The sequence below is a fragment of the Colossoma macropomum genome, unplaced genomic scaffold (assembly GCF_904425465.1).
Source record: "Colossoma macropomum unplaced genomic scaffold, Colossoma_macropomum, whole genome shotgun sequence".
Lineage (NCBI taxonomy): Eukaryota > Metazoa > Chordata > Actinopteri > Characiformes > Serrasalmidae > Colossoma > Colossoma macropomum.
Window position 1 is genome coordinate 13,008,539 of NW_023494807.1, and position 14,687 is coordinate 13,023,225.

Below are 14,687 nucleotides of genomic sequence, written 5' to 3' on the forward strand. Positions count from 1 at the left end.
TGATCATTCAAATCTATTTTGCTTGGTCTTGATCCACCTTTGGGGTTGTACCTGCATCAACGGTGACGAGACAAGCTACATCAGAGCATAGTTACTGTGTGCCTACCAAAATGGTGACGGGGCTTCTTAATGATGTAGGCAAAAACTGTGAACTCACAATCCTATGTAGTGATGTCCATCTCAGAACTGTGGCGGTGTTCAATGCTGTGTCATCTGAGGGGTTGAAAGCAGCAGGCATTTGGTTGTGGTACATGCAATCGTTAATTGAGAAGCTGTTGGAATATTTTCTATTTTTGGCAAAGTGGCAAGCCTCAATCCTTGCTCATGAAAGACTAGGCCTTTTCCTGGATGCTACTTTTATGCCCAAGCATGACAGCATCACCTGTTTAAAATGTTTTTTGAACATTTCACAATGGCGGCACGGTGGCGCAGTGGGTAGCGCTGTCGCCTCACAGCAAGAATGGCCTGGGTTCGATTCCCGGCCGGGTGACCAGCGTCGTTTCTGTGTGGAGTTTGCATGTTCTCCCCGTGTCTGCGTGGGTTTCCTCCGGGTACTCCGGTTTCCTCCCACAGTCCAAAAACATGCAGTCAGGCTGATTGGACATGCTAAATTGCCCCTAGGTGTGAGTGTGTGTGTGGATGTATATGTCTGTTTGTCTGCCCTGCGATGGACTGGCGACCTGTCCAGGGTGTATCCTGCCTTCCGCCCGATGACAGCTGGGATAGGCTCCAGCACCCCACCGCGACCCAGAAGGATAAGCGGTTTAGATGATGGATGGATGGATGGACATTTCACAATGTCCCTAGTCTTAAATTGCTCCTATCTAAATTTTTCTGGAACATCGATTTCAGAATGAGCGTATGTTTACTGACAAATAATATTAATATTAAGTTAAAACATTAAATGTTTTCTTTTTCACTTAAACACAGGTCGAAGTGGATTTACAAATCACATCTTTCTGTTTTTATTTGCATTTCACATACTGTCACCTGCTAAGTTGAGGTTTCCACACAATTGCATGTATTTTACTATGCTGGGTAGACATGTACACACATTCTCTCTCCCTCTCTCCTTCTCAGACAGCTTGTCTGTCCATCTGTGCCCTCCTCCACCTCTCAGTCACCTTCCTTTTGTGTGTGTGTCTGTGTGTGTGTGTGTGTCTGTCTCCTCTGGATGATGAATATCTTGGCTGTGGGGTCAGTGTCAGTGTGGTCAATCGTGCGCATCCTACACACATACACAAACACACACACACACACAAAAACACACACACACACACACGCACATGCACACACACCTACAGCACACACAGCAGTAGAGCATCAGGCTGCTATATAGCCACACACACTCACACACATGAATTAGCTCCCTATCACTCCTGTTGATCACTCTGGGAGGTGTGTGTAAGACAGACGAGCTAGAAGTGTTTGGATATAAGCATGAATAAGCTTTATTGAGGCTTTCCGACAGTGCTTTTTTCTTGAGTTTGTCTTGCTGAAATAAGCAATGCCTTCGCTGGAAAAGACGTCATCTGGATGGCAGCATATGTTGCCAAAATATGTATATATATCGTTCAGCATTAATGGTGCGTTCACATATGTGCACGTCATCCATGCCATATGCACTAATTCACCCCTATACCATCATGAATGCTGCCTTTTGAACTGTGCACTGATAACAAGCTGAGTGGCTCGGAGGACACAGTGTACATGATGTCCAAAAAAATTTTAAATGTAGATTGGTCAGACCACACTTCTCCACTTCCCCTCAGTCCATTTTAAATGAGCTTGGTCCCAGAGAAGGTGGCGGCGTTTCTGGATCCTGTTTATATACAGTTTCTTCTTCGCGTTTTAGAGTTTTAATTAGCATTTGTGGATGCAGCGACAAGCTTTTTCGTAGACATTGTTTTTCAGAAGTGTTCCTGAGCCCATGCTAATGTCCGCTACAAAATCATATCTAATGCAGTGCCGCATGAGGGCCCAAAGATCACGGCCAGCAGATGCTGTTTTTTGGCTTTGTCCCTTCCATACAGAGATTTCTCCAGATTCTCTGAATCTTTTAATGTTATTATGGACCATAGATGATGAAAAGCAAAAGTTCTTTGCTATTTTACATTGAGAAACGTTATTCTTGGATTGTTGCACGCACATTTGCTCGCACAGTCTTTCACAGAGTGGTGACCCCCCCTCATCTTTACTTCTGAAAGACTCTCCGTTACTGACCTGTTGCCAATTAACCACCAGGTGTTTTTTTAGCATTACACAACTTTATCAGCCCCCAGTCCCAACGTTTTTTTTTTTCCACATTTAGCACAGCGTCCCAACATTTTTGGAAATGGGGTTGTACATATATATACATATATATATATATATATATATATATATATATATATATATATATATATATATATATATATATAATTTATTTGCCAAGTTTATTATGTTAGAAAAAAGATATATATTCCACATATAGAAGATATATATTCCAAAAAAAAGTGGTCCTCATAGGTCAAGGGTTCTAACATTTTCATTTCACTACATGTTTAACACATCAAAGCTGTGTGGACGTGTGTCTGTGTGTGTGAGAGAGAATGATTAATTCAGTATCTCTTTGAACTGAAGCTAACAATGTGTGTGTGTGTGTGTGTGTGTGTGTGTGTGTGTGTTGCAGGTGAAGTGGGTCCAGAGGCAGAATATACACTTCAGAGAGAAAAGAGCAGCTCTACGAGGCCTAAAGAACAACACACTCCTCAGTGAGTGCAGTGTGTGTGGGTGGGTGATGATAGTGAACAGAGACAGGAGTTTCAGTCAAATTTTGTATTTAAATTTGTAAGTTAATATTGAAAAAAAATCCTAAATAAATATTTGTAAATGTATATTTTTTTGTCTGTAATTTTTTGAAGTTCAACATAGGAACTACAGTTTTTTTCAGAGCTGATATATTTTATATTTTGGTTAGAGTGAGATTTTAGAAGACCACACCTCCCTAGTTGATTTTCTGTTGTTATGGGAACCGGCCCCTACTGATTTACAACACACACAGACCGGCAGTGAATGACTAGCTAGCGTGATCTTTTTGTATTCAAGTAAACCGTCGTTGACGGTCCAGAGTGTTTTTAATCAGTGAAAACTAAGCAGTAGTAGGAAACTTCATGAGTGTCCAGATTCATTGGTAGGTTGTTTTATAAAAATGCATGAGAAATGTTGAGTGTGGCATGAGATTAGACTGAATTACATGAGTCTCACTGCCAGAGCGTGAGAGTTGGCAGGCCCCTTTATTTCAATTTACATAAAGAAAGACAGAACATCTAACGTCTTAGAAGTAGAGAAATGCCAATTGTCTGTTAGCTCTTCTAACATGACTATTCTAATTGCACTGTAACTGATTTCACCTCAAACCTTTTAGGACTAAAGCAGTGAACATGTAAAGAGTTATATTGCAGTAAATCTATATTAATACAGGCCAGAATTAGCTTGAGCTATGTATCTGTGCTTTTCTGCTGCGCTTCTCATCCAGTGTGCGGTAGCCTTTAGCCGGCTGCAGCAGTCTTTCTATGCTTCCTTCTTTGGTCTAAACAGATAACAAACTCTGACCTATATGTAAGATGCAAGCTCTACACTGCCCTCTGGTGGAGAACAGAGAGACACATTTCTCTCTCTGCTTCTTAAATTAGAGAATAAATAGAATCACACATTGAATTGAAGTATTTGATCTCTTAAACTTTAATTATTATTAATACTTGGATATTGAAAAATTCAGACTCATCCCTACTAGTGACTGTGTGTGTGTAAGTTGAATGTGTGTGTGAGTTTTTTTTTCGATGTTGTTCCATTGTTCTTAAATAGTGATAGAAATTTTGTTACTTTAGGGGGAGGTGTGCCTTTGTGTGTGTCCGTGTGTGTGTGTGAACACTGTGTGTGTGTGTGTGTGTGTGTGTGTGTGTGTGTGAACACTCACGTAGCTCTGCAGTGAGCCTCCTTCACAGAACAGACAGAAACGTGCTCTCTTCACCACAATGACGCCTCACTTTCAATCTGCAACTCAAAGAGAGGGAGAGAGAGACAGTGAGAGAGAGAGAGGGAGAAAGAGAGAGAGAGAGGGGAAGGAGTGATAGAAAGAGACTGGGAAGGAGAGAGGAAATGGAAGGACTAAAGGGGTAAAGAAGTATAGGAATGAATACAGAGACACTAAAGGAACAGCATAGAGGAATAGAGGGATGAGTACAGAGAAACTAAGGGACGAGTGTAGAGAAATAGAGGAAAGAGTACAGAGAGACTAAGGGAAGAGTAAAGAGAAATAAAGGGATGAGTACAGAGAGACTAAATGAATAGCATAGAGAAATAGAGGAAAGAGTACAGAGAGACTAAGGAAAGAGTGTAGAAAAATAGAGGAATAAGTACAGAGAGACTAAGGGAAAAGTGTAGAGAAATAAAGGGATGAGTACAGGGAGACTAAGGGAAGAGTGTAGAGAAATGGAGGAAAGAGTACAGAGATACTAAGGGAAGAGTGTAGAGAAATGGAGGAAAGAGTACAGAGATACTAAGAAAAGAGTGTAGAGAAGTAGATGGATGAATACAAAGAGACTGAGGGATGAGAACAGATATAGTGATTAGTGTAGAGAAATAGAGGGATCAATAGAGTGATACTGTGGATGAATGTAGAGAAATAGAAAGGTGACTAAAGAGAGACTGAAGAAGAGTACAGAGAGAGGTATTAGTGTAGAGAAACAGAAGGATGAGTACAGAGAGACAGAGACATGAGTGTTGAGAAATAGAGAGATAAGTACAAAGAGACAGAGATGAGTATTAAGGAATAGAGGGATGAGTACAGAGAGACAGAGAGATGAGTGTACAGTAATAGAGGGATGAGTATGAGGTGAGGGTAAAAGAATGGGAGCTAAGTGAAGGAGAGTTATCTGGATGAGCCAGTACTCACTTTGAGCTGGTATGGTAAGGATATGCGTATGGTAATCACATGCTAATAAGATGCTAATGAGATGCTAATCTTGGAGTCGTGTTCTCTATCAGCAGGAGAGCGGATTTCAGAGACCCTTCACACACACACAGACACACACACACACACACACAGACCCTTCACCACTGGGTGGAGAAGAGACACCTCTGGATCACTTACGCACACATGCACCGCACACACAGAGCAAGACAGAAACTATTACACATGCTGTTGCTAGCAATGAATGAAAGCTAATGGGCACCATTTAGCATGATGCTAACCGTCGAGTAGCAGCTGCTCTAAATGTTTTAGCATAATTAGCATTATGAAGAGTATTTCTTTAATATTCATTAAATATATGCCCGAAACAATCTGTGTGTTCACCTTTATATCTTTTACTCTCTCACCAGAGTTTGCTGAGCTTCCTGGGCAGAAGCAGAGGAGGCAGGGTTTTGGAGAGACTCCTCCTGATTCCTTATATTTCAACGACCCTCTGTGGCCCATGCAGTGGGAACTGGTACGTCACTTTCACTGAGACGTGCTCACTTATTCAGTAACTGCTATACATTATTCAATAACTACTGTGAATTATAATTATTGTCTTTTTCCTATATTAAGTGCTGACACTGAAAACTTGAGAACGGCCTGAAAAAGATCAGACTGTCAAACACAGAAACCAAGAATTTGTGATGATATTAAAAAAAAGAGATATCTGTCTAGAGTCAGATGTTAAAATAGGCAGACTATGCAGAGAATAGCGGTGACTGCTAGAAGAGAAAACCATGCTGTGATACTGAATTCCCTCCTTTGGCGTGGATCATCATAAAACACGTTCCCATCAGCAGCAAATTGAATCATTTGAAAGCGGACCCAAGTATGCATGGAGTGTTCACCTTTGTCAAAATAGACTGAACTAAAGAAGAAGTTTGATAGATCCCCCATGAACAAGATGAGAGACAAGGTGAGATGCACTCTAAAAAACTCTCTAGCTCGCTGACTGTCTGCATCGTGTGCCTGTGGCTGCATTGTCTCAAACTGATGGGGTTTATGTTTTTATGACTTTAAGGGGTCAATAGGCGATATTTAAGTCCATAAAAAATTATCTTTGAGGCTACGTTCACTTTACTAGGCTGAAGTGGCACAAATCCATTTGTTTGCCAAAATTTTGATTTTGACACATATTTGATGTTTTCAGAGCAGTGTGGACATGCAAACGTAATTTTTTCAAATCAGATCTGAGCCACTTTGGCTGCGTTCACATTACAAGCCTCATTGCTCAATTCCAATTTGTTGCTCAGATCTAATCTTTCTAAAGAAAAAGGGCCAGATGCTTGTGCACCGTTTACTGGCACTAACTTCAGGTTCAGCCCTGTTGCCTTATTAGTGCTGAATGATGTCACAAAAAGACACATGAATTCTTATTGGAGCTTTCTCTTTAAGGTCAAATGGCCACAAATTGGATATGCATCCGATCTAGAATCTCATATGAAAGGCCTTGCTCAGACTGCCAGCACAAATCTGATTTTTGGCATATCCAGATTGTATCCAGATTTATTTATGATAATCTGGAGGGCAAAAAAACACATGAAATCAAAACTACATTTGAAGGTGGTTTGAAATTTTATATATGCATCTTAGTCTGGATGCTCTGGCTGCACAAATTGGATTTCTAAGTGTCTTTTCATCACTTGCAACACGACAAACAATGACAATGTCAAATCCAGAGTGATGGAAGTGCTGGGATTCAAGATCACCAAAAATTCATGCTTATGCCAGATAATTTTGGAGGGCAAGATGATGCACCTCCATATTTCCTGCACCCGCATTTGAAATCTGTATCACCAGCATAGCTACATAATTACAAATGATAGTACAGACAGTCGTCTCAAAAGATTGGATTTGAGAAACAAATCCGATTTGCCTGCAGTCTGAACATAGACAAAGTGCCTCAGATCTGATCTGAAAAGATTAAATTGAATGTCCATACAGCTTTGAAAACATCAGACCCCTCACATCAAGACAGAAAAATGGTAAAGTGCCACTTACTCTGGCAGTGTGAACATTGCCTTTCATATGTGGTCCTGATCAGATACATGACCTTAATGAGAACGCTCAGACTGGAATTCATGTGTCTTCTTTCGCTGCACATGCTCCATAGCTCAGCATTAACAAGGCAACAGGGCTGAACCTGAAATTAATGCTAATACACGATGCAAAAGCATACGACCCTTTTCCGCTTTCGTCTTGCTCTAATAACAAACAACTGAAAGCTGATCAGAGGAAATTATATATCCGACGAGGGCTCGTTGTGCTGGTTAGTTTGTTGTTCATGACACACGTGGTTCATTCACTTGACGTTATTGATTAGCATGTGCTCATGTGGGTTGTTTCAGAACACAGCTATGTCTACATTAATGGCAGATGTGAGTCAGTTACCTACACGTACATATTTCCTCAAAGTAAGAAAGATCAGTATTTTTTATACGTAACCACAGGTCCACACCCATGGCTGATGCCATATTTAGATCATGTGACAACAGGGAAGCAAACTTGCTGTCACTTTAAGTTATTCAGTGCAGTTCCTGACAGGTGGTGTATGGAAAAACGATCATGAAGGATCATTATTACTCTTTACAAGCAGAAATGACGAGGTGTCACCAGCAAGTTATGTTAGGCAGTGTAAAAAATGCAAAATAAATGAAGGACGAAAATGAACAGACCAGTGTTGGCAAAGAAGCAGAGTAAACACCAGCGTCTAGTTTCTATTCTGCAGCACTGATGTAATAGTGGTAGATCCTAGTATGGCATAGCAACAAGTTTCTCAACTGCTGGGCCTTGGACTGCGAGTTGGTCACAAAGCACATCTTGGCCCAGCGTTGAGAAAACTGGCCTACAGAGAAGGCCTAGTGACAGTTAAACTCTGCAAATGTAATTTAAATATCCTAATTTCTTTGTTAAATTTTTGTTGGAAACAAAAGATGATAAGTATTTAGGTAGATATCGTCAATCGAGTGCTCCCTTTGGTTAGGACTTCAGGAGCTGAATTGAAGGCCTAATGCATTAGATTAACCACTAACACAACTAGGACAGTGACAGTGGAACCAAACAGTCATGTTTTGATTTTCCATTGGGTGGGATTCAGTGAGATAAAACGTCACTCTAAGCCTTCTGTACATCCAAGATACATCACTGACTGCGAGTAGTGGCCTGAACCAATGCGTTTCAGTCAGATGATAGAAATGGAATACAGCAGCAGCAGCTCTGTGCCAGGATTCTCACTATGAAACTGCTACAAGGTAAAATATATGTTAATATTTCTGTTACAAGCTTCAAATAAAAAATAGAACATCTCTTACAAGCTTCAGATGTCTGCGTTTAATCTAGAATGGCCCAGAAATGTTAAAATGCATTAACGTTAGCTTAGTGCTAACATACTCCTAAAGTTGCAAAAATTAGCATAATTGTAGAGGTGTTAGAGGTCCACCTCTGATAGTCTCTGGTGATTTCAGTATTTGAATAGTGGCAGCTGAAACAGTATATGAACACCTGTATCTAAATAGTATAAATGTAATGCATTTGCTGCAAAGTGTGTGTGTGTTTGTGTTCATGTACACTGGTTTGTGCGGTGTGAGTGAGTGTGTTTATTTCTTTGGGTCAGTCCAGCTTCATCTGCTCCTGCTTTTCTTCTCCAATACAAAACAGCTGCACTCCCGCTGAGCCCTATTTTTATCTATTGTGTTTACTTTCTTTTTCTTTCTTTCTCTCTCTGCTAGCAAAACAAAAATAAAATCGCCAAACACTCTTTTTAAATATCAGATTGTGTGGATGTGAATTGAAAGGCTGGCATTTCCAAAGGTTTCTTTTGTTGCTCTGTGTTTTTTGCTGCTGCAAGAGAGTAAGTGCAGGCAGATGAGCTCTGTCTCTCTCTCTCTCTCTCTCTCTCTCTCTCTCTCTCTCTCTCTCTCACTCTCTCACTCACTCACACACTCATTCATTCTCTCTCTCTCTCTCCTACTCTCTCATTCCACATCTTTCTCTTTATTGCTTTCTGTTGTTCCCTGTTTTTCTATTTTTCCTCTCTTCCTCTCTCCACTGTCTTTTTTCTTTCTTTCTCTGTCTCACTGTCTTTTGTATTTTTTCTCTCACTCTTTCTTTCTTTCTTTCTCTTTTCTCTGTCGCTCTCTTCTTTCTCTCCTTTCCTCTCTCTTTCTCTTTTTTGCTCTTTTTTCTTTCACTTTTCCTTTTTTGTGTTTTCTCGTTCTCTTATCTTTTTTCTTTCTCTGCCTTGCTATCTCTCTGTCTCTCTCTCTCTCTCTGTCTCTCTCTCTGTCTCTCTCTCTCTCTCTCTCTCTCTCTCTCTCTGTATGGGGTGTTTCAAGCTGCTGTTTTAAAAGATATTCCTCATTGTCAATGTCTTTAATGTGTGTTTATCATGCTCTTTTGCTAAAGGCATTATGTGCACAAACACACACAAGCACACACACACACACACACACACACACACACACACACACACACACACACACACACACACACAGATTCAGTTTTGTAATTTTTCTTTCCCCACCACCACTAATCTTTGACAATCCTGTATTCTTGCTCTTGTTCCTCCATTTTCTAAATTTAGTTTTAGTACTGCACAGTCAACAAAGTACTTTGTATAGCTAATAATAGTAGCAGCGGTCATCTTGAAGCTTGAATTGTGTTGATATTTTTATCCGTTTTTATAGATAGTGTGTCATGTAGTGCCAGAAACCACATAGGCAAATCTCTTTGATTCAACAACATGACACAATTTGAGGAAAGTGTGATGATTTAAACATGCTTGTACGTCACTATGCCAACTTGTTAGCTGCATTAGCCTCTGAGCTCCAGTGCAAACCTAAAGAAGCAGACTTCAAACACCAAACCTGTGTTGCTTATTCAACTACATTTGGGGTAAAGCCTTGGGGCAACTATTGCTCTGTGGATGAACTCAGTGCAGCCTTATTGTGTATAATGTTACTTAACATGACCTTGATTGTATAACCCCATTTCCAAAGAGGTTGGAATGCTATGCAAAATGTAAAAAAAACAGATGTCAATGATGTGCAAATCATTTAAACCCTGTATTTCATTGAAATAGTACAAAGACAACTAATCATGGGGGCATATTTATCACTGTGTTTTATCACCTCTTTATTTAACAACACTCTGTATGCATTTGAGAACTGAGGAGACCAACTGCTGTAGTTTTGAAAGTGAAATGTTTCCCCAGTTTTGCTTAACATAGGATTTCAGCTGCTCAACAGTTCGGGGTGTCTTTTGCCATATATTTCATTTTATAATGTGCCAAATGTTATCAGTCGTGAAGGTCTGGACTGCAGGCAAGCCAGTTTAGCACCCAGACTCTTTTAATACAGAGCCATGCTGTTATAATACATGCAGAATGTGGTTTGACATTGTCTTGCTGAAATAACCAAGGCCTTCCCTGAAAAAGATGTCATCTGGATGGCTGCAGATGTTGCCAAAACATGCGTATATCATTCAGCATTGATGGTGCCTTCACAGATGTGCCAGTCACCCATGCCATGTGCACTAATGCACCCCATACCATCATAAATACTGGCTTTTGAGCTGTGCACTGATAACAAGCTAAGTAGTTTTTAACCCAGTGTCCATGATTTCCAAAAAGAAATTCAAATGTTGATTCGTCAGACCACAGGACACTTTTCCACTTTCCCTTATTCCATTTTAAATGAGTTCAGGCCCAGAGAAGGTGGCAGCATTCCTGGATCCTGTTTATATATGATTTCTTCTTTGCGTTTAAGAGGTTTAATTGGCATTTGTGGATGCAGCGCTGAACTATTTTCATAGAAAGTGTTTTTCAGAAGTTTTTCTGAACCCGTGCAGTGACTTCCACTACAGAATCATGTCCGTTTTTAATGCAGTGCCATCCAAAGGGCCAAAGATCATGGCCAGTAAATACTGGTTTTTGGCCTTGTCCCTTGCATACAGAGATTTCTCCAGAATCTCTGAATCGTTTAATGTTATTATGTACTGTAGATAATGAAAACCAAAAGTTCTTTGTTATTTTATGTTGAGAATAGTTATTCTTGAATTGTTGCACTATTTGCCTGTGCAGCCTTTCACAGAGTGGTCAACACTTCCTCATCTTTACTTCTGAAAGATGCTCTTTTTATACCCAGTCATGTTACTGACCTGTTGCCAGTTAACCACCTGGTGTTTTTTTAGCATTACACAACTTTACCAGCCTTTTGTTGCCCCCGTCCCAACTTCCTTGGAACATGTTGTTGGCATCAAATTCGAAATGGTCATTCATGTTTCAAAAACAATAAACTTTCCCAATTTCAGCATTTGATATGTTGTCTTTGCACATCATTGCATTTTGTTTTTTTTGCAGAGTCCCAACTTTTTTGGAAATGGGGTTGTATTTCTGTTAGGTAGAGAATGGATTCCTAAATTGGTTTTAGAGACAAACTATGCTGCAATAAAACAACAAAATAAAAAAAAAAAAATCAAAATGGAAAAGCTCATTTTATCTTGAGGCGCAAACTACACACAATACACACGGTACATTTCTAAACACGTTCATTGATCTGAGGGATCGATGACACATAAGTATAGAGAGCTTTAAAACTGAAAATAAACCTCTAAACGAAGACCAGGACCCTTTCTGTAGGATATTGTGGCTTATAACTCAGCAGGCAGAACATACAAAGCGGTAGGATGCAGCCTATTCCTGATAGCAGTCCTATCGGGAATCCTACTTAAATGTGATTTTGCTAATTATCTGTGCAATTAAAACAGTAATGTGAAAAAAAATCAGCATGTTTTGGTGTAAAATATAAATATTTATTTGTCTTTTTGAAAAAGTAGAAAACACTCTTCTTTGTTAGATTATGGGCTCTCGCTTTCATGCATCTTCCAGGCCCATCTTTTTACAATATCTGGAGCTTGAAATTAAAAATATATTCACAAGAAATGCTTTATGCTTCTAAAGACCTGAAAGATTGACCGAGGTAATGGCGGATAGCAACAGTTGCTAAGCAGTGATTAAAGTCCTAAGAAAATGTGGTGGGGCTTGGGTTGGACTACCACATTATAGAGAAGAAGAGTGTCATGATTTTGATTGGCCACAATATAAGGACAACACAGAAAAATGAAATGTTTACAAATCTTAAAATGTTTACAAAATCTTAAAAAAAATCAGCACCTGCAACTAAAACATTTAATTATCCAAAAATTGTTGTGTATATTTTAAGCAATTTATTGTCTTGTCATACCTCCCTGGCAGGCTTGATTACAAAAACTAAAGTCAGGTTATCTAATTGGTTCTGAAAACAAATCTCTTGAATTAAATATTTCTATCAGGTATGATTGCATAACCTGTTAAAAGGCCAGGGCTCACCGGTGGGCTCAAAGTTGTATTACACACTTCTATAACCTAGAAATAGCTCAGGCAGTTTACATTGAAGTCCCTGTAGTTACTGAATAACAAGCCTTAATAAGCCTGGGACTTTTAGGGGTTAACCCCTTAACATCCCTCATTACATACTGAAGCTTATTATTCAGTGACTACATGGACAACAATTCAAACTGGCTGAAGTATTCTTAAATCTTAAGGGGTTAAAGTAAAATTATTTGTCATTTATTTGTTATTGTTTTGAAGGAAAGTTACTGTGTTGACCTGTGCTGGTTGAATAAAGACGTTAGCAAGTTGACAAGCAATATGTTTTCCAGATGCACTGTGCCCTACTATGGCTAACCAGTGCAACACTTCCTTATAAAGCATGTGTCCACCTAAAATCAGACAGTTGAGATGTACATAACAAAGATGAAAACACCACCAGCAAACTGAAAAACCAAAACTGTAGAGCATCCTAGGCTAAAGCATACTGCCACGGCAGGCATAGAAAATGTTTTTTTTTCACTTATATCTTACTTTTGAAGAAGATGGTTCGCATATCACTGCTTACAACGACGCAGCAACTTTCCTTCAACTTGAGCTGATATTTTTATTTGTGTTTGCCTTTGAAAATAGGCTCTACCATGTCAAAGTATCAGGTCTCTTTTATAGATCTCTTAGGCACATCTTTTGTATATCTAGAGCTTCAGATTCAAAGTCCATTCATAGGAACGCTAGCTCACTGCTGAAAAAAACCCTCAACCATACACCCATAAAACCTGTGGGTTTATCCAGGCCTGCTGTCTGATCAAACTGGGACACAGAGGTCTGATTTGGAGTTGAATTTAAAACAACATACAAATGTGGCTTGAATCTGATTTCATGTGGCTTATTCTGAATGTGGACAATCCTTCCTGCTCAAATTGGATATGCCAAAAAATAGGATTTAAGCAGAATGTCTAAACAATGCCTTTAGGACTAAGGAGTCCCAAAACAATTCTAAAGAATCCAAGGACAATAGGTATCAAAGGTATTAGTGGATCATGGCGTGTGTGATGAATTAGAGGAAAACTGAACAAATGTGTGAGTGTAAATATATTTTGTGTTTGTGTGTGTGTGTGTGTGTTTGTTTGTGTTCTTTTCCCTAGTTTAACCGTGGTGAGGTGAGTCTCTTCGACCTTAACGTGATGCCAGTTTGGCTCAGGAACATCACTGGCAGAGGGGTGGTGGTCAGCATTATAGACGATGGTGAGTACATATTGCTCCCTTCTCTCTGCAGGTGCTGTGCAGTTAAACCAGAGCTATTAACCCTTAAATGCATGACTCAGTTCACTAATGACTCATGACCTCACCCCCTCACCTCGTCCATTTTTTTCAGACAAGTGTCAAAGCATCTATCAAAAATAACCATTTATTTTATTTTGTTATTGGTTGGCATGGCAGTAGAAATGTATGGAGAAACATATGCACTTAAGAGATAAAACAGAATAGATGACTATAAGATACCTGGCAAGAGGAAGGGATTGGTACAATGTGACAAAGATATTGCAAATTCTGTTTCAACTCTAACGTATTGAAAATTCTGGCCACAACTTACCACAAGTTTAGAGACTTACCTGAAATTCTTCCAACATTACTGGAAATGCTGACCGAAATATCACAAATATACCCAACTTGTTTCAGATCCTGACCAAATGTACTGCCAATTTTGAGCAAATGCACCACAAACTCTAACCAAAGTTATCAAAGATTCTGTCAAACAATTTGGCCATACTGCCTTAACTACAAAGTCTCATTAAACTTAACACAATTATTTTCCAGATGTACTACAAACTCTGACTAAACTTCCTGTAGATTATTTACAGTCTTATTATAGATCCAAACTCCAGCTAAACGCATCACAAACTGACCAAATTTACTATAAATTATGAGCAAACTCCCCACAAAATTCAGCCAAGATATACCACAAACTTTGTCCAAAGTTGCCACAAATTTAACCCAACTTATTATAGATCATGACTAAATGCACTAAACTAAACTTTCCAAAAATTTGACCAAACTTACCGCAGTCTATCCAGATGCTTACCAAAAATGCTTTCCAGATGCTTTCCTAAACACTTACCAATCTACTACCAAATTACTCCAAATTTACATTAAAATCTGACCAAATTTACCATTACCAAAATGACCACTGATCACATAGCCTTTATAGTCATATAGTCATATTGCTGTTAGGCTACATTATGGAATTCACACATTGTGATATTTGACCTTCGATGTTGTGTTGTGACTGAACTGAGGAATATGCTACTAATGCAGTTTAAA

The 14,687-nt window shown here is 39.3% G+C and overlaps 1 protein-coding gene across 1 annotated transcript in view; it reads left to right on the forward strand.

Moving 5' to 3' along the window:
- Positions 1-14,687, forward strand: part of LOC118797500 (PC3-like endoprotease variant B) — a 170,922-nt gene that overhangs the window by 42,562 nt on the left and 113,673 nt on the right. The window contains exons 4-6 of the mRNA XM_036556873.1: positions 2,672-2,753; positions 5,365-5,471; positions 13,511-13,610. Of these exons, the coding sequence (XP_036412766.1) occupies positions 2,672-2,753; positions 5,365-5,471; positions 13,511-13,610 (289 nt within the window). The remainder of the gene's footprint in view (positions 1-2,671; positions 2,754-5,364; positions 5,472-13,510; positions 13,611-14,687) is intronic.